This window comes from Colius striatus, chromosome 3 (genome assembly GCF_028858725.1).
Source record: "Colius striatus isolate bColStr4 chromosome 3, bColStr4.1.hap1, whole genome shotgun sequence".
NCBI classification, from domain to species: domain Eukaryota; kingdom Metazoa; phylum Chordata; class Aves; order Coliiformes; family Coliidae; genus Colius; species Colius striatus.
The window spans coordinates 69,998,847-70,019,393 of NC_084761.1; the positions used below are offsets into that span (position 1 = coordinate 69,998,847).

The window sequence follows — 20,547 nt, forward strand, 5'->3', positions numbered from 1 at the left end:
GTTGTCCGACCATCAATAGATTCTACTTTGTTCCTGCCAGTGGGAATACTGTTGCAAGCTCCTACAAGTGTGACAAATGTGTGCAAGTGTCCAAAAAAAAAGAGATTTACTCACCTCTGATTTTATTGTAATTCTTGGAGGAGTGTGTATGCGTGCATGTATTCCATCATCCATCTTTCTTCCTCAAAGGCAGTACTAGAGAAATTTGCAAAAGCAGACTTGGGTACTTAACTCCTTTACTGTCTCAGCGTGAGGCACAGGACTTAGTGGCACATCTTTACCTCTCTGAAAGGGGACAACAGAAATTGGCTGATGTGTGCTGAGGCACATATCTCTGAGTAGAATACATTTACAATGATGTGCAGAATACCTTCAGGATTTGTTGCATTAGTGGAAATACAAGAATTCTCTTACTTTTCAGAAGTTCTAAACATAGGAATAGTGTGCTATTTCTAGTACATGTCTGCGCCTTCAAGCCAAAGTCATTTAGAGTACTCTGTATTCACTAAAAAGACGACTCATTCTCAAACTCATAATGTGACCGTCTTGCTAATGTTGGTTTTTACCTATTATAAGCATATGCTGTGTCTGGTGGGAGGGTTTCATCTCTTCTTTTGCTTGTTCCAAGTTAAAAGCGTAACTGGAGAACTATTGGTTTCTGCTTGTACTACTGTATTTGTAAGATACTGAACTTGAGTTTAATCTCACACTGGGGTTATTCCATTTATATCAGCCGAGTGTCAGCCTGGCACAGCTGAGATTGGATTCTACCTCAGTGTTATACATCTAAACAATCAAAAACACTGAAGCGGTCTAAAAATAACATTATAACTATTATGGCGTTATCTACTAACTTTAGGTAAGCCTGAATTTCGAAACAGTGTCTGAATTAGAATAGAGCAGTTTTGAGAGAGATTTTTATTTTTTTACTTTTTAGGAAATGTGCACTGTTGAAGAACCCAATGAAGAGTTCACATCTAGACATAGCTTAGAATGGAAGTTCCTATTCTTGGATCACAGGTGCAATTCCTTCTCTGTATAGCAGCAATAGTAGCTGGATCGCAGTGGTGGCTATAATATTTAGACCTCACTAATCAGCATTAACTGCTCGTAGGTTGTGTTGGGTTTAATTTTTAAGGTTTTTCAGAGTGCGTACTGTAAACAAGAATATTATGTAATGAAATAATTTTGTTTGGCTTTTTGGTGTGAAAATAAAATGACATGAATTTTGTATTAATTAGGGCACCTCCGATAATAGGTTATCTTCCCTTTGAAGTTCTGGGAACGTCAGGCTATGATTACTATCACGTGGATGATCTAGATAATCTGGCAAAATGTCACGAGCATTGTGAGTACAACTAAGTGGCTAAAACCAGCAAGCTTGCTTTGTAGAAGTTTGGTTTAAAGTTGGTTAAATCGTACAACTGCTGTAGTGAAATTTTGTGATGTGTTTTAGTGGAGTGCCTTTACTCCCATTCATTTGACGTTATTGCACTCCTGATCATCTTTTTTCTTTTGATACAGAACTACAAAGCAGATTTAACTTTTTCTTAATTTAGAGTGTTGATTTAAAAGACTCTGTGATGTTTAATAAATGATTAAATGATTTTTACATGTAATAGAATAAGATTCCTGCTCTGCAATTTTTTTAATCGAACTGTATTGAATTTTCTAATATGTAAGTTTTTCATAGTCTATAAAAAACCCACAAAAATAAAAGTTAAAATTTTGCAGTTTTCTGAAAACTGCAGTATACATTTTTTGGGATAGAAAGCTGCAGTTTTAAACCTGTTCTTAGTCATTGTTGTAACAGTGGATTTAGATATAGTTTGGGGAATATGAAGCTGGAAAATAGTGTTTATTATGTAGTTGCAGTATTTACAGACTGGAAAGACAGTGCACTTTCTTCTTCACTGTTATAGTAATGCAATATGGGAAAGGGAAGTCATGTTACTACAGATTCCTTACAAAGGGACAGCAATGGATTTGGCTGCAAACACATTATTATATCACGTATCACCAGTGGAATTCCAGACCAGAGTTTATTGTCTGTACACACACTGTTGTAAGGTAAGTTAATTTTTTAAAATGTCTACTAGAAAGATTCTAATGGCATGGGAGCTGTGTTGCTGGTCTTGTCAGAGGTAGGGAAATCATAGCAGTTTAAAACATCATCAGAAAAATTCCTGAGATATTTTGTAAGTGAGGTAGCTCTAAGGAGTTTATATTGAGGTATGGGGTTTTTTTTTTAAATCACCGAAGAATATAGTAGTCATATTTGTTTTGTTCTAGTTATGCAGAAGTCAGAGCAGAAAGACGACGAGAACTCGGTATTGAGGAGTCTCTTCCAGAGATAACAGCAGATAAAGTGAGTGTCTTACATCATATGAAAAACAATATTTAAGCAAATACAGAGAAGCAAGAAATATTTTGTCCTTTTACAGATAAAGTAATTCTCTTGATCTCCAAATAATACTAACAATGTAAAGTGATCTAAGAAGTCTAGGAAGGGTGTTTGTTTAACTGTATTCTGCCCCGAACACCAGCCCTCCTCTTTTCAGGAGTTCACATGCATGTATTTATGTCAACATCCGTAAGTCCCTGTAATACCTGCAGAGTTTGATTCATAAATAAATGTTCTTCCTTACTGGAAGAACCCGTGGTCCAAAGTCAACACACAAAGATGGTTTAAAGAAATTCACAAGAGGAAAGCAGAAACTGTTCCATTGTGTGTCACTGTCCCACTTCTAAGAAGTATGCAAAATTTTGGTGTCCTTGGAAGCTCAGTGAGCCTTAGATAAGCCAGCTTGTGCAGATGTTCTGTCCTGCTTTCCCCCAGCAGTTCAGTAATGTTTTCCCGTGGCAGTTCAACCAGTTTCATCTGACTTTGCTCCTTCTAGTGGAACTGACTCATCCGTTCTCAAAAGAATAAGCAGTTCACTCATTACACTGGTTTTCAGAGTGAACTGAGTTGCTAGACAAGGAGGTCAGCTCAGCAGAGTCAGTTTGTGGCCTATGTCTGTATGTATTTAGGTTTCTAGGTTTGGTTTGTTTTTTCTTTTCCAAGCTGCAAATTTAAACTGAGGTCACAGATATCAAGCAGGCCACTACTTCTGCCTGATCACCCGCGTAAAAAGGTTGATCAGACACACAACATGGTCTTAGGTATTTGCTAACAGAAATATCCCTTGTGTGCTGAATCAGATCAAATAATTGTTGTTTATGCATGTGTCTTCAGAGTCAGGACTCTGGATCTGACAATCACATAAACACAGTGAGTCTCAAAGAAGCACTGGAAAGGTTTGATACCAGCCCAACCCCTTCTGCTTCCTCCAGGAGTTCAAGAAAATCTTCACATACTGCAGTATCAGATCATTCATGTAAGCACCAACTGTTGAAAAGAAAATTGCCTTTTTTGTGAAGATCTGCTCTACTTACTTTAATTAAATGAATAAGTAGTGGTTAATCATAATTTTATGAAAAGTGTGCAAATGAAAATGTCCTTTTTGATGGTTCATAGATCTGCTGACCGCTCAGATTTTCAGAGGTTGTACAGTGATGATGACTTCTAAAACTACAATAACAGGCATTATTGTTGGGTAGTCAGGGTAAAAAAAAAGAGTCCAAGCCTTAAGCTTCTTTTTAAAATTCATTAAAAGCTTCCTGTGATTTGATTATATTGCATGCAGAATTTAGATTATTTATTAACACGTCTCTTTCTGTTGTGACTCTCAACATTGTCAGCAACACCAACTAAAATGACAGTGGACACTAGCACTCCTCCAAGGCAAAGCTTATCTGGTCATGAAAAGACTGCACAAAGAAGATCATCTCTGAGTAGTCAGGTAACTCTTCAGAGAACACCCTTAAAAGGCATGATTGAATCCATATAACCTTTATTTTATTTCTTCTGAAAACACTTAATTTTGAGCTGTAAGTTTCACTTGCAAGATGTGACTATCAGAATTGTATCACCAATATGCAATTTCTGTATACTACAATTTAAAGGAAATAAAATAATTAAGCATATAAGTATTTTTTGGCATTAGAGCTTGTGAGATTATGTGTGAATCTTTGCTTTCATTCACATGTAACTTCTTTCTGTGATTCTAGAATTTATATATATATATATATATATATATATATATATACTCATCCAGGTGGGTTTTGAATGCCTCCAGAGAAGGAGACTCCACAACCCATCTGGGCAGCCAGTTCCAGTGCAATTATATACGTATGTCTAAAATTGCCAAATTAATGGGATTTTTGGCCTCACAGAGAATTTATATAAATTTCTGACTCTAAGCATACTAGTGAATAGTTTCATACAGTTTCTGCAGTCTTGTGACAATGGTACCTTGTGAAAATGTTGTGCTTCATGTAGGTGGTGGTGCTCATGTTCCAGTGAAAGCAATACATTTGCTTCAGAAGTAGAATACTTATTAAAATATGTAGTTTTAAAAATTATTAAAGAACATTCAAATGTGTCAACAACAAAATTTAATGAAAAATATTTTCCCCTACTGCAAATAAGACTTTTAAGGTAATTGTAATTTCTATTTTTTCTGTTTTATACCTGCTACTTTTATATATATCTAGCAGTGAAAAAATGATACATATGTATATAATCATTTGCTCTTGTGTTCTTAATTCTCTGTTATTTAAGGTTAGATATTTCAGGAAGCATTTACAATCGTATGTTCATATTATGCCATTTTGGAATTGACACTTAACGTAAAGAAATATTTCATGTCAAGTGTGAAGTTCATTCTCTACCAGTTACGGAATAATTTTTTTTAAATCCTAGTCTTTAAGCTCCCAGTCTCTTGGACAGCCAGTAGCACAGCCAGCCATGTCTCAGCCTGCAACTCTGCAGCTCCAATCTGGCATGTCCCAGGTATGGATTCAGTCGGTTTATTGTTTATTTTTTTAAACAGTCTTGCTCTGAATATAAGGTTAATTTCTCTTTCAGAAAATGAATTCTTTGGTGTCGAGGCCACCTTTAACATTTTTCTCTTGAAATAAGCAAATTCCCCAATTTGACAGTTTTTTCTTCCTATTATTTGTGTGGATATAGTTTTCTGCCCTGGCCATTAGAAACGTGGGTATAAACACAACTTGACATAAAATATTGTAGGACATGAATTTAAAAGTCCATTGTCTGAGCTGGTAACTTTCTACACATCTGCTTGTAACACAAGGCAACGATCTGTGAAACACTTCTGTGAAATAAGAACAGTGGTATCAGGCCCAAGTGAAGATATGTGTCCTATAGACATGTAAGTATCAGAAGGTTATATGGACTTGTGGCCCATGGCAAATGTGTAGGGAAGAACAGAAGTGGCAAACATAGTTTCTTCATGGGCTCAGCTGTCACCAGTTTGTGACGTGAAGGTATTCCCAAGTTATTTGTGTTTGTTTTAGGTCTGAGTTGATTTTTTTTTCTGTAAACTGACACAATTCAAATTTTTACCCTGAGAGATCTTTAACTTCCACGGTACCATATGAATTACTGGGATTTTTTTTTTATAGTCTTGGTGATTTGGACACTAGTCCATTTCTTTTGCTCTGAATTTGTGGGTTTTTTAGTTCATCAATTCTGATTCATTGATTAAATGTGACATCAGTTAAGTGTGAGTTCTGTGACTTCTGCGTACTTACAAATTTGTCCTCAGATTGGGATTATTAGCAGTTGAAAAAGCAGTGCTTGATTCCTCTGTAACTGTGAAGGAGAGTGCTTACTGCTTATAAGTAAAATTACATTCTTTTTACTCAGCTTTTAATTTATTCATGGCACTACAGCCTGTGTTTCAGTTTTCAGCTCAGTTAGGAGCCATGCAGCATCTGAAGGACCAGCTCGAGCAAAGAACACGCATGATAGAGGCCAATATCCACCGGCAGCAGGAAGAGTTGCGCAAGATTCAAGAGCAGCTTCAAATTGTCCACGGTCAAGGACTCCAGGTGAGCGGAGGGAACTCTTACAGGTTTGGTTCAATTAGGCATCTAAAATGAGACTTGAGCACTTCATTCCACAAGACGATCCTCCCTAACCCGTCAGCTGCCATCTGGACCTAATGTGCCTAAAATCCATAGTGTTTGAAGCTACTTTTTTCTGAGGTACCTGCCATTTTCCTTCTGAATGTAACTGGAAGTGCCCATCTTTCCTGTGATGAGCAGCTCAAGTCTAGTTTATGCCTAACCATAAATGTAAAAAGATGCAGCAGTTGTTAGTTCTTGCAAAGTTTTGCAGCCATTAGAATAATGATCCAAACTGTGCAAGATAAGCATTTATTTCCTCTTTGAGCTTGAGAGTGTCAAATTCATACCTTTTGTTTCTTAAACTGTCCTAACTATCAGGCTGTGGTCCTGCTACACACTTTTCTGGTGAAGTGGTTCTAATTGCATTATACACTGATAGCTACTGAGACAGAAAGGTGAGGATGAATGCATTACTCAGTCTAGCAGCTCACTACCTGACTCCTGTATTTTAACTAGTGTGGTTTATTTCTAATTTTGTCATTCTCTTTTCAGCAGCTGTCTTTGGAGGAAAAGAATGACCCTTTTTTTTCCTCTAGTTACAAAAAAGCCCAACCTCAAACCAAAAAAACTAAAGAGACTTCAGGGAAATACTCTAAATATTTTCAGTGTGGATTGTGAATAAAGAGTAGAAAAAAAACCCCAGCTTCCTTAAGCAACAGAGTATGTTGCTTAAATTCTGTTGAAGAGTAGGAGTTTCTGGCATGTACCATTTTCACTGTTTTATCATGTTTGCCATAAGCCTGCCAGCAGTAGGCTGTCGTAAAGGTGCCTCAAAATGAGAGATTGACAGTTCTTTTTCCATCCACCGTGGAGGGTCTTTATTCAGGATTGTGGAAACTAGGGAAAAGCGCTGCGTGTTCTACCTTATTACCCTATATTGTAGTCTTGGGGCTTTTTGTAAAGACTGAATTCAGTTTATTACAAGAATGTAGGAAAGCTCAGTATCATCATGACTTCTTGATTGCCAAGGAGGATTCTTTTCTTGATGCTATGTCTGAGTCTATTGATTCTGAGATATTCTTCATTTGAATTAGTTTTCCTGCTGGAGATCTACAAATAGAAATGTGATCTCAAGTACTTTTTGTCTTTAGACAGTTGTAGACTACATTACAAGTTAATCTCTTCTGTTTGTAAAGTAGTACTATTAAACCTCGTTGCTTAGGGCTGTAGAAATCAAAATTCTGGTTCTATCTTATCAATTACAGTAGAGTCTCTGAATACTGATCCTGTATGGGAGTTGGGCCCTTTGCTCCTGGTGTTGGCAATGCTGTTTCAACACTTCTGATACCAAGATGAAGCTTCATCTTACATTGATTTAAAATAATTACGTTTAATTTCTCTGAAACATCTTGACCATTTAACAGATTTTTCTTAAAAGCTAACTTGTGGATTTTTGTATTATTTTAAAGATGTTCTTGCAGCAGTCAGCATCTGGACTCAACTTTGGTTCCGTGCAGCTTGCTTCGGGAAGTTCTTCAAATGTGCAGCAGCTTACACCAATAAACATGCAAGGTCAAATTGTTCAGACTAATCAGACTCAAAGTGGGATGAACACAGGCCATATAAGTACTCCACACATGATTCAGCAACAGCCTTTGCAGAGTACTGCAACACAGGTAAAAGTCTCATTGATTTTTCTGTATAAAATATAAGCTCAAAACTAGAGCTTAAACACAGCAATAGCTTCCCTGGTATCTCCCTCCCAGATTTTTTTTTGAACAATGTCCTTTGAGTTGTACGAACTTCTTCATATGAAGTTTCACAACTGAAATGCATTTGTATTCTTAATAATGCAATTTCAGATCTTTTTTTTTTTTTAAAGAATTAGGCATGTAAATGATTAATAACAAGTAGCTTTTTTCAAAGACCAGTACCAGGAAAACTATAGCTTGCCTTTTCTTGAGTGTCTATGAGTTCTCTGTTGAGAGAATACATAACATGAGTTTTGTACTGGATGAGCTTCAAACCCATGTCTAGACAGTAAATAACTAGAACAGCATAGGACCAAGACAAGTGTATATTGAGTTGACTTTTCTACTCTTCATCAGTTTCAGTTAGATGCCATAATGTAGTAGCCCTCTCCTGCTGTGAAGTTTGTTCAGTTTCTTTCAATTCCATGTAAACTTTTAAAATCCACAGCATCTTGTAGGGAGTTCTACAGCTTTATGTGTGTGAAATGTGATTATGTTTGTGTTTTCAAATTGCCACTCAGCTCGTAGACCAGGGAACACGTTGAGCAGCTCTTCACTTTTTGTTGCCTCAGTCATACACAATTTCAAAGTCCCCTGTCACATGCACCTCCACAGAAACGTGTTCTTCAAATCAAACGCTTCTAGTGAGTTTGACCATTTTGTGTATGGAGGCTCCTTCCAGTCTCAGTGGTCACCCTCCTCTGTACCTTTATCTAAATTCCATACTCTTTTTCTTTTTTTGAGATCTGTGAAGAGGCAGGCTAGTAGTGGACAGTGTCACCATCTCAGTAGTAAGCTAGTTCCAAACTTTCAAGTAAGAAAATGACTGAAGTAATGTGCACATCTTAGACTAAGTCTGGCACAGAGATGCTAAAGGAGTGGAGGAAGACATCCTGAAGAAGCAGTAGGCAAGTAGCTGAAAAACTGAGGAAAAAAAATAACCTGAACAGGAGAAGAGGTTAACCTAAGTTTTTCAAATGTCCAAGGGCCAGTCCAACCTCCAGATATTCAGTTGATACTTTGAACAATTCAGTTGTGTACTTCATATTAAAAATTCATTTGTAATAGTAAAACGTTGGCAGTTGTGAAGTATGGGCGATGACAATGAGGAGGACAGTTGTAGTACCTGGCTATGTTCAAATTACCATCTCATAAAATATTTTTGCTTTTCAGCATAATCAACAAAATGTACTTAGTGGACACAATCAACAGTCTTCTCTTGCCAGCCAGTCACAGAACACAGTCTCAGCACCTTTGTATAACACTATGGTGATTTCTCAGCCAACAACAGGAAACGTGGTCCAGGTTCCTTCTAGTTTACCACAGAACAATAACCAGAGTGCAGCTGCAGTTACCACTTTTACACAGGACAGACAAATCAGGTAAATCTTCAAGACCAATATCCTGATGCTATGCTATAATAATACGCTTACATAGTGACATCATACACAAAAGCAACTAAAGTAGCATTAAAAAAATCACGCAATTTATTATTTTAAGTATGTATAGATACAACTGTTAAACTAAACTTTGCCCAAAATAGCATGTTTGCAGGCTTGTCAAAACACATGTTGTGCAGTAAAGTTATGAACCTGACAAATCTGCATTTCTTCAGTGCACATGATGCTTGATTTTTTTTTCTTTTTCCTTAAAGGGACTCCAGTTTTCTTTTTCTATTAACAGATTTTCTCAAGGTCAGCAGCTTGTAACAAAGCTTGTCACAGCCCCAGTAGCATGTGGAGCAGTAATGGTACCAAGTACTATGTTCATGGGACAGGTGGTGACAGCTTATCCAACTTTTGCTGCCCAACAGCAGCAGCCACAGACTTTGTCAGTAACACAGCAGCAGCAGCAGCAAAGTCAGCAAGACCATCAGCAGCAGCTCACCACAGTTCAGCAACCAGCTCAGTCACAGCTGACCCAGCACCCCCAACAGTTCCTACAGGTAATTGCAGCATTCTCTACACAGTTTTTGAAGTCCTGACACATTCAGCATTGCTAACTTATCCTTGGGGTGCTTTATGTGAAAACATAGTGCTTAAAATAGTAACCTATGAACAAGCCTGCTGCATGAGGTAAGTTTAGCCACTCTCTAAAGTCCTGCCATTTAAAGGCGAGGTGGACTTTCCTCCAGTTTCACTCTATGCTTTGTCCGATTTTATTTCTTAGTCCCTTTGAAGTGTTGCTCTTGATTGAACATGGGATGAAGAAACAGATGTTTCCCTTTAAAACAGCGTGTGTTTTCTTTGCATTCACATATTACTGCAAGAAGCTGAGAGAATCTCGAGGAATTGTTTGGCCTGGAAAGCAGTGTGCAGCCCAAAGCAAGACATGAGGCATGCACATCTGCCTAGGCTACAGGGGAGGCTCAGCTGCAAGTAACCTTCTGAGCAGGGAGTAGAGAAGAACCTTGTTTTAGTGAAGAAAGAAGAAAGATTGGATCAAAAGAGAATGAAGGCAAACCCCAAGTTGTGTAGAGGGAGGAAATCTCAAAAAGAGAAGAGAAGCACCACAAGGTAGAAAGAATTGATGGGGAAACCTGTTGGCATTTGTTGACTTCAGTTAGTTAGTGGCACATAGCTCATCCAGCAGGGGATGTTGGTGGAGGAAATGTAGTGGTAGTTAGAACACTAAAGAGCAAGTACTCCCAGGAAGGTGTGGGTTGAAAATAAACCTTAATTTGGCCACTGATGTTGCCTTCTCCAAAGAAGGATAAAAGTCCATGTAAGTACTGTGATGTAGTTTGGGCACATTCTGAACGTACTTTAGCTACTCTGGGAATGTCCTTTTCTCTTTTTTCTGGACATGTTCCTATGCAACCCGATCTAAGTGACCCTGCTTCTGCAGGGGGGTTGAACTAGATGATCTCTAAAGGTCCCTTCCAACCCCTGCCATTCTATGATTCTGTGATTCTGTTACTCTTTTTAAAGACTATACATAATTAAAAATGCCTATTTTGCAGGTATTTCTTACTATGTGTTGTCTCCCATTTGCACTAAATTTGGGATCCTGTGCATAGGTAGAATATATACCAGTGCAGTAAGTAGTTGGGGGGTTAACCTACATTTATATGCACAAGGAATGGTCACAGATCTGCTCAGAGCCAAGTAAAATTTTCTTTCTCTGGGTTGTTGACAGTAAATAGTCTTGTATCTCTCACGTTGTGATTTGAATTTCAGCCCTCATTTATGTAGTAGGAGACTCTTGAACTGAGTCAAACCAGGGCACACATTTGAACGTGGTCTGTGACAAGTCCGATAATATTGTAAAACAGTGCAGTTTGGCACGTTGGTAGTGTCTGCACTTCTGTTTCTAAATTTAAAAGTTTCTACAGTTTTCACTTAATTCTGGTGAAACAAAAGATTTGTGAAGGATGAAGATCTTCAAAGGTCTGTTTCTATCCTAGAATTTATTTCTAGGTAGAAGCTTAGTATTTTTGACACAAACTATTGAAGTGCTAGAACTTGGAAGGGAAGCAAATGCTCATTTAAAAGGGAGAAAGGTGCTATTTCCTGATGCTGCTCACTGGGGCTTCCTACAGTCTGATTCTGTGGGTGCAGCAGTCCATAGTTTCCTTTTGTCTGCAGAATATGTTTCAGGACTGAGGTGTCCCAAGTGCATTTGTACCTATCCTTTGTAACTTTTCTTCAGTAACCATGATTAATATGGTGATTAGTATTAAAACTAAGTACTAGTTTCATTAGTAATAAATCTTCTTCAAAGGGGACATTGTGGTCTGCAAATGCATCGGTTTCTTTGACTGTTGGTTTTATCTGTGGGTGATAAACGTGATCTGTGCCAAGTCATGCACTGTTTTTTCATTTGCCTGTGATGACAGCCACCTGCTCTTGTTCAAAGAGCTTCTCTAAGCCTTGTTATGCTCTTGTGGCTTGAAACAGAGACAAATTGCCATGTGTTCCTACCCATTGTCTCGGGAAATTACGAAGACCAGTTAAAGCTGCTTTATTAATTGGGCAGATGCTCTAACTTTATTAGTATGAACTAATTTTTGCATCGATTGCTCAGCTTGGACAACCAAATAAGGAGTTTATTTTGATTGGAAAGTTAGAAAGCAGCTGGGCCTGTGCTTCCCAGTGCAGCAGGCAAAATAATCTTTTTCCATTTCCATGTTTTAGACATCCAGGTTACTTCATGGAAATCAGTCAGCTCAGCTTATCCTCTCTGCTGCTTTCCCACTACAACAAAGCACTTTTACTCAGTCCCACCACCAGCAGCATCAGTCGCAGCAGCAGCAACTTTCGCGGCACAGAACTGACAAGATGACTGATCCTTCCAAAGTTCAGCCACAATAGTGTGGGGCTCTGCCACTTTTTGAAGCAAACTGCCACGAGGGAGGTGCTCCACAAACAGTTGCACTGAAGCTACAGAAGTAGCAGTACGAAGGCTTTCTAACACCGCAGTGTCGAGATCTACTTCTGACTTCTGGAATCTGTTAAGCAAAGCCACGAGATGATAAGGGGGACATGGCCAACTTTGATAGTTGCCCCAGTTTCTGTGCTCTAAAGGATTTGCTGCCATGTATTAATTTGTCCAGGTGAAATCTCAAAATGTGACTGAAATGAGAGGAATGCTGAAAATATTGGTATTTTTATCAATCCTGTACATTTTTAAAGTATTAAAATGGACATGGGGCAATTGTTTGAATTAGCAGAAAACAAAAATGCCAGGAATTATAGTCCAAAAACCATCTAATTTTTTTTCAGGTGATTATGGGCCGGTAAATATTTTAAAAATGTTGTGTGAAATCCAGTTCTCTGTTGTACAGATGCTGTAAAATATTGTGTATATGTCTGCATAAAAGGAGAAAGAGCAAAATATTTTATATGATGCATGAAAATGTAATCTGTTATTTGTAGGTTTGAATCCGTTTCCCTAAATTCTCACACCATACTCAGACTAATGTTTTTTCCTCTGTTCTAGCCTTTTGTTTACAACATGATGCATCATTATTTTCACCCTTAACGTGGGCACAAGTCTCTTGTTTGTGCTTTGTCTGTGATGTCAGGGTTTGTCCGGTGAGGTATAGTGCGTCGGTTAGTTGACTTCTCGAGGTTTAAATTATTGATGAAGTTGTTTGAACTGGTGATCATGCATCAGGGTTCAGGACATTCAGATTCATGAATATCATCCATCATTTCATAATTAATTCATGGTTTTATTTGAAAAATAGGAATTTGCACTGCTTTCTTGCGGATGGTTTGGAATTTTATTCCCCAAAGCTATCTTTTGATATAGTTCATAGTTGGAAATATTTATGTAAAAGGTTTAAAAAAAAATATGACAGTAATTTTCAAGAATGTTTCAGTTATAGAAGTAATTTGCACAAAAATATATTTACATTTAATAACCTTTTGGGCACTTTTTAACCACTTTCTCTGTGGTGGGAATTGTAACTTGTTAAAATATGTTGGAATCTTTTTATTCTCCTTCAAAAAATTAGTCGGAACTAATTCAGGGTCATTTTAACAACGACGACGAAACCCATAGTGCCTTGATTTTAATTCAGGTGATAATGTTGAACATCTTGAATTACAATGTCTTGAATCTGTAACCATTTTCAATTTTGAAGTCTTAGTACATTGTCAACCAAACTTGTGTATCTGCTTCATAGGTATTTCTGTATCGTGTTGATTTTAATAATGGTCTGAGTTGAGGCCGTGAGCGTTTTTGAGTGGTACTCCCCCTCAAACACTAGCCAGAAACTGAGGAGTCTCTGAAATCTCAGACCTTGAAGGTAATACTCTTAAAAGATCAAAAAAAAAAAATCTAAAAGCATAGAACTCTTTTTTTTTGCAGGAAGAGGAATAGTAAGCTGACTTTATTATCTTTTATTTTCTTTAGTAATTTTCCTAGCATTTACAGTGTATTTTGGAGGAGATCATGATTGCATTTAACACTACCAGGCTATTGATTTAAGAGACATCACTGAACTAAGACTTCAGAAGGCAAGTTCACTTTATAAAGAAGATAAAAAGTTCCAACAGATGCGATGTGCTATTTTAAGGAAACGTTTGGTAGGATTTTGTGGTACTAGTTTGTGGAAAGCAGAACTTCAGAGGCAAATCGAATAGATGCCGACAGGTCTGACAGTTAAAAACAAAACCAGTAAAAGCAGTTAAAATATGTACTAGGGAGAGAAAGCTGGATTAATCTTGAATACTGAGGAGGAGTTGAATGAATGTAACCAAATGGCGATGGACTGTTTTATACTCTGAAGAGTTTGATTGTATTGCTGGATGAACCAAACCCGCAGGAAGGAAGCACCAGTGTGGCCAAGCGTTCGGTGCGCTTGGTTACGGTTTGAGGCCTTCGCCTCTGCACCTCTCCCACCGTTAGGTCTTTGTTATTCCCCAGTTGCAAAGCAAGAGTTTGGCACCAAAAAGCACGGTAGCGAACAAGGAAGGAGAGCATGAGAAACACCGTACCAAAGAGGATCAGATTGCTTTCTGCTCCAAGAAGCCTCTTGCAACCTGGAGCAAGGAACAGATGCCAGTACCAAATGTGGCAAGGAGCACTTCCCCTTCTTCAAAGGGATTTCTGGCATTCTCTGCCCTGGAAACATTGTCAGAAGCCTGTTTCTGTAAAGTTCTGTGTAAAGAAATCCTGCCTTGCTCTACTGTCCCTACCACACCATTGTACCCATTCCTAAATTCAGCTGCGCTGACTAGAGGTCTGTGCTGTCAGTACTTTTGCATAATGGAAGATAGCTTAGATACCTTCTTTTTTATTTTTTTAACCAATTACAATAACAATATAGCACTAAAACCAGAAAACTGGGAGGAGAGCTTTAATAGTGCTGTGAGAACTATTGAGTAGTGGTAAAAGGTTTATTAAGCTATTGTACTGAGAATTACAGAAAGTAGAGATACCAGCCAGACAGTTAATGATGCAGCTTTTTTATGCAAAGCTTCATTCAAACTTCTCTTCCATTTCCCCCTCCCCAAATACTCTGATGTGCTGCTATGGGTCTGTTGGTAAAGAGGCTAAACTAGGTGAGGGGGAAATTTGATGACGACAAGAGCGTGGCTGCTGAAAGAGAACTAGAGAAATGTACGCTTGGAGCAAGAAGCTTTTTGTAACCTCAGAGAACAGAGGTCATGCGACTACAGAACCGCCAGCTAGCTGAGGCAGCGTAGAAGCTGGGGCAACTCAAAGAAACTGGAAAACCATAGCATGCATTTGACAAATTGCTGCCCCGGATCATGCAGCCACTGGACAGGAGCAAGTGTGTAGAGCTGGGCCCGGATTCTGTGCAAGGGTGCGGGCGCTTGCTTTCACAGCTAGTGACTAAAACACGTGTGCTTAAAGGCTCCCCAGCTCCCTGCATTGCTGAATCAGCTGCTGGACTCTCCTTGATTGTTAGTGGGAAAAGGACCTGGGCTGTTGCCTCTTTCTTATTCATCCATTTGCTTCTGGCCGATTCATTTACTACGGTCATAGACTCACTTGTAGCACCCTGCTCAACAGCACGGTAACAGAGGTGACGGTGCTGCGGGTTCCCGAGTGTAACCGCCACAGAACGCCTCTGACAGGAGGGCAGGGATCTGTTCAGGGCAGGATTGCTTTCAGGAGGAAAGGGGCTGGTGATACAGAACGGAGGGAAAAAGACGGCGTAGTTGCGTGGAGTTCAGGAGGCAGACACTGTTTGCCTGCGATGGATGAGGATTTGAAGAAAAGCTTCTAAGATAACGTCAGAGAAAAAGAATATAGCTATTTTTATATTATATTTAATATATATTATATTTGTATATATATATGAAAGGATTCTAGTAGGAGCTCTCCATATGCCTTCCATTTCATCTAGAAGGTCTACCTTCTGCGCTACGGTTCCAATGTGTCACCACCTCGTGTAGGCGTCTCGCCTGCTGCCAAACACCAAAATTAGTAACCCAGTATCCTTACAAGAGATAGGTTTCATTTCAGCTTTATGTAAAAATGAATAAAATAAATCTATATCAGGCAGTTTTTCACAGAAAAAAAAGAAATTCTCTTAAGACTCAAATAGCACTTTCTCTTTTTTTTTTTTTTGAGTAATAACAAGCACTTTACTGAAAAGACTATTTGAAAACCAGTTTATTTCTTTAGTCAGTGAAACTGTTAAGGGGGGGGGTGGGGGGGGCATCGAGGAATAACATGCATAAAACTGTCAAGAGAGACATTTCTGGAAAATGTTTCTTTAATATGGTGATCCTTTAGAGGCTCAAAGTGCAAGATTAAAAAGGCTTCTGAAACCGGTTGGCTTTGTGTTGTATATGGCCAGGGGAAGGGATTAAGCAAGACAGCTTCCTTGGAAGGAGGCTTTTTTAAGTTGCACAGTTGCCTATGAGAGAGAATCATCTGGAGGCTGATTTGCCTGCTCAATAATTCTAAGTGTCCCTTAGGATTATAATTTGTGTGAAAATGTTCTGAAGGTGTAAAGATGTGGCCTTTTTCAAATGTTGAAGTGGATTCAAGAAGCGTTTATATTTTCAGAGATTTTAACCCAGGTATTGTTAGGAGTGTTTTCAGTGTCGTGGCATCGGGAGATGCCGAATGTGTCAGATTCGTAAGTTTCTCTATTTGAAATCACTATTAAAATTAATTAGATGTACAGTCAGAGGGCTGGAAGATGGTTATTTTGATTAAAAGGGAAAAGAGGCTAGTTTTAATAATTAACCTTTTATTTTTTTACGTATCCCTGGTGGAAAAAGTTGAAGAGAATTAAGTGGATTGGGATGTTAAAAAAAGAGACATTTAAACGAATCACAGTAGATGAGACAACGGCGAGAGAACATTTGAAATTGTCTTGGTTGTCCGTGAGACTGGATAGTCGCTTTCTCATGATCATGATTTTTAACACTACATTCCTTGTCTCTTTCATTCTTTTCCTTTTCTTTATAAACAGGTGATTTTAAGCTCTGCTATGCTTCATGCTGTGTCATCTGCATGAATTTTCCCAGCATGGTATGCTCTATTCAAAGAAATTGTACCTAAATAAAAAGGGGGGGCACGGGGGAGGGGGAGAAAACCACGAAAAAAAACACTGTGTCTGAACAAAATACTGTATGGCCTAATCTAGAGACCCCAGCTGAGACTGAGAGATGCTGCATTAATGGACAATCAGTGGGTAATTATTTATGAAACACTTTTGGGAATGGTGTCTTAAAGCTGTGACTGCTTTGAAAGCAGTCGGTGAGTTGTCTTTTTTTTTAACAAGAAAGGTGAAAATTATTTATTTTCAAATATATCAAATTGAGTTTTGAGTTTTTAAGCAGTGTTGATTTCACAGTGTCTTGGGTTCCAGATTTGTTTTGTATTTTTTTAACTGGCATTAGATTTGTATACGTGAGAGAAAACAAACAGAAAAACCCTAGTGCCGTTCATATTGACGTCAGGAAATGTAGATACACTTCCCTGGTGTTCATGTGACCATTACTAACTGTCAATTTTTTAACTGAATAAATGTAACTCATTTGAAATTTTGCTTTCTGTAGCTTCTGAGGTTCTAGAAGGTTGTTTGGGTTTGATGTCTGTTTTATCCAAGTTTCACAGCGAAGCACTCTCTTAGCCTTCTCACGACTGTAACAAAGGCACTCTCTCTCCCCCACCCACAGAACCCACTTGTGAGAAGTTGCTTGGTGTCGGGTTTTTTCCTTCCCTCCCCTCCCCAGACGAATGACTTGTGAGATTTCAGTAAAAATGCATACTGTATTTTTTTTTCTTGTCTTCTCTCTGTAACTTTATAAATTGATGCCCCACTGTAAAGGCTAGAGACCTTTGATTTGTGTATGTACATTACTGCCTTGGAAGTCACTCACGCAGCACTTGTTTTAGGTTGTGCACAAACTTCTGTGTCTTGCCGTGTACGGTCAGTCGCTGTCCTCTCCCACCAGTGGCACCGCGCTGCATGGTCTCTGTGTGTGCAGGGGAGGCTTTTTCAAGCAGAGCCCATCCCTCACTTTCTGGCATGGGCAAAACACTCTTTAAATTCTTTCAAAGCCCCTCCCTGAGTATTTCTTGTGCTGGTGAATTGTCAAAGAATAGTATCTTTAAAGGAGCAGAGATGATCTGATGTCAGCTATGCCACTGAAAATAGAGGCTGCCACTTGCATTTATTTAGCTGAGAGCACAACTCTTCAGAGCAAACAGCTCTTGCTCTGAGGAGTTGTGTGATAACATGTAACTTGGCAAGGTAGTGTCACATTTACTCTGTGACCCTTTTGCACTGCTGTGCAGACATTAATAATTTCACATTAATTAGATGGGCAAGGAAAGGTGGGAGGGAAGGAAATCCTGTAAATGGAGCTGAATGCCTGGAGAAAATGTTAGATATGCTTAACTATTTTTAGAGCCTGCAGCTCTTTTCTTTCTGTAATCTCACGCTAGATGCTCACATGAGGATACTGATCATTTCCCTTGGGCAATTAAATGATAGTTGAGTGAGCTGTATGTTACTTCCAGGCACAGTATGCCCCCCGTGCCCTGGGTAGCAAAACAAAATTCGCTCTAGCAGTGCTGTAGTTCCAGTTAAGAGCTGTCAACAGCCCCCAGCGATAAGAGCGATGGCACTGAGCAAGCAGGACTATCAGTTTTCTTAAAACTGAACTTTGGAAGTATCAATACATTTTTCCACAAACTTATCAAGAAGAAGAGCTGTAAGTGCTGCCACACCTGAAGTCATTTTGCTGTCGTGCAAAGTTTGAAAACAAAAAACATGCTTATATGAGAATGCAGCTGTTGAGTACTTGTAAAGATTAGCAGTGCAAAGGTTAGTTGTGAGAGAAATTCCAGATTTCAGCTGTTTGAGGGTAACATAAGAATAGAATTTTCCACAGTCACCAGCATTCTTTGTAGCATACAGTCTCTCTCACTGTCAGACTCTGGCAACTCTGTTTTCATGTGGGAAGTAAATTTAAACAATTCAGAAGAAACACGTCTATGGTATTTGTCACACACACGCAGATGGAAAATGTTAGGGGTTAAATGCAAGTTCAGCCCCTATCACTATGAGCAGGAGCCTGTGGCTGACTTCAGAGGCTGTCCGAGGTCGCCGATGAAAATATGCTATGTCAGTACAGCACGTGCCATGACATCATTCTTTCCACATCTCTGGAAATTAAGGCTAACTGGGGTTAGATCCGGCTGAAGCTGCCGGAGCCGCTTAATGCGAGAGCACGGAGTTTATTTGGTTTTATTTATGTTTTTAAAAGAGGAAAAAGAAAGCCCCCGCGGGTGTGTGCCGGTGCCGCTGGTGGGCTCGGGCGCTGCCCGAGCGCTCAGGCCCGGAGCTGCGGGTGCAGTCGCTGCGGCAGCCCCCGCCCGTCTCCTGGCTCCCAGGCAGAGCCCCGCACAGCAGAGCGGGGCTGGGCTGAGCTCCGCGAGCGGAGGCAGCGGCCCCGCACCGCTGCGACCGCCTGCACCGCCGCGGGCAAGCGCCGGCTCTGACCGGCCTCGCCTGGGCTGCTAGAGGTTTCCTGGGAAAAACTTTGTCCTGGCAGACGGAAGATTAAAAGTTGACCTTAATTCTTCCCATGTTGCCCTTTGCCACCTTCAGTTTCCCGAGGTGGGCGGTACCAAAGGATGGGGAAGCGGCACTTTTCGGAAGCCGCCGGCACAAGCGTTTCCCACTTGAAACGTTGCAGGTGAGGTGAGATATTTTTCACACGGGTAGAACTGACCACCATCTCCATTTTGTTTCTGTTGCCTGGAAATGAGTAGTTTCAGGCAGTCTGCACTTTCGGACCGCTGCTGCATGCACACAGAGTCAGAGATGCAAATTCCTTCCCAGACACTGCTTTGGAGGTTCCTTTGGCAGCGAATGGCACTGGCTACACCAGCTCCCAGCAGGGAGAGCTGCAGGATGGATGGCAAACTTGCAGTGTACAGTTGCCCATTTCTCATGTTGCACTTCAACTGCTCACAGTATTTCATTCTCCAGCTACAACAGAACAAGAAATTGCATAGGTCTGTGGCAATTAAAACTTCAGCTAGTCACCACAAGTGTTTTTCATATTCTAAAATGCAGGGCAAGTCAAACATCCCTCTGTTTGAAAGGGAAAGAGCACTATTATTTAAACTTTTTCTGTATTTTCTTTCTGAAAAGCCAAGCCTTGCCTGGCCACTGTCCCCACCAGCTCCTTCCCAGAAGTACCACCATCCAGCCTGTGCATAATGCTTCAGGACAGAGGTATTTATCAAACCCCACCAGTACCGCATCAAGCCTGCTCTGCCCTCTTGAACCTTGAGGCCTTTCAATAACCAGCCCTGCAAATAGCTCCTCCAACCCTATCGAGAGCAGCTCAGACATGTCCACAGCTGGACTGAACTACAGGTGCAGCTGTATTTCTTCCATATGAGCAAGCTGATGCAGCCAGAAGCACTAGACGGCACTCGCCAAGAGCTTGGCTGCCATTTCAAAGGTTGACCATCTCTATCAGCATCGCATCTGCCCTGCCCTCAAGCTGATGATCACACAGACTCCGCTCAGCGCTTCCACAAACACTTCATGCTCCTGCAAGCTGGTACATAACTTGTCAGGACAGTATAGAATACTAGGATGGTTTGGGTTGGAAGGGATTTTAAAGATCATCTTGTTCCACCCCCCTACCCCCACCCGCTATAGGCGGACACCTTCCACCAGACCAGGTTGCTCAAAGCCCCATCAAGCCTGACCTTGAACACTTCCAGGCATGGGGTGTTCACAGCCTCTCTGGGCAACCTGTTCCAGTGCCTTACCACCCTCACAGGGACGCTTCTGTACATCTAAATCTACCCTCTTTCAATCCAAAGGCACCACCCCTTGTCCCTTCACCAGCAT

At 39.9% G+C, this 20,547-nt stretch overlaps 1 protein-coding gene across 15 annotated transcripts in view; it reads left to right on the plus strand.

The window, feature by feature from the left end:
* CLOCK (clock circadian regulator) overlaps window positions 1-17,209 on the plus strand; it is a 64,589-nt gene extending 47,380 nt beyond the window's left edge. For 13 of the 15 annotated variants that reach the window (XM_061991783.1, XM_061991782.1, XM_061991780.1 and 10 more), the window contains 12 exons: window positions 938-1,020; window positions 1,242-1,348; window positions 1,923-2,070; window positions 2,293-2,368; window positions 3,239-3,380; window positions 3,745-3,845; window positions 4,808-4,897; window positions 5,803-5,961; window positions 7,449-7,655; window positions 8,904-9,112; window positions 9,414-9,675; window positions 11,867-17,209. In XM_061991783.1, coding sequence (XP_061847767.1) covers window positions 938-1,020; window positions 1,242-1,348; window positions 1,923-2,070; window positions 2,293-2,368; window positions 3,239-3,380; window positions 3,745-3,845; window positions 4,808-4,897; window positions 5,803-5,961; window positions 7,449-7,655; window positions 8,904-9,112; window positions 9,414-9,675; window positions 11,867-12,043 — 1,761 coding nt within the window. In that variant the 3' untranslated portion in view covers window positions 12,044-17,209. Of the gene's footprint in view, window positions 1-937; window positions 1,021-1,241; window positions 1,349-1,922; window positions 2,071-2,292; window positions 2,369-3,238; window positions 3,381-3,744; window positions 3,846-4,807; window positions 4,898-5,802; window positions 5,962-7,448; window positions 7,656-8,903; window positions 9,113-9,384; window positions 9,676-11,866 lie in introns of those variants that run through there. The other 2 variants (XM_061991792.1, XM_061991794.1) reach the window with 2 other exon arrangements.
* The last annotated feature ends 3,338 nt before the right edge of the window (window positions 17,210-20,547 follow it).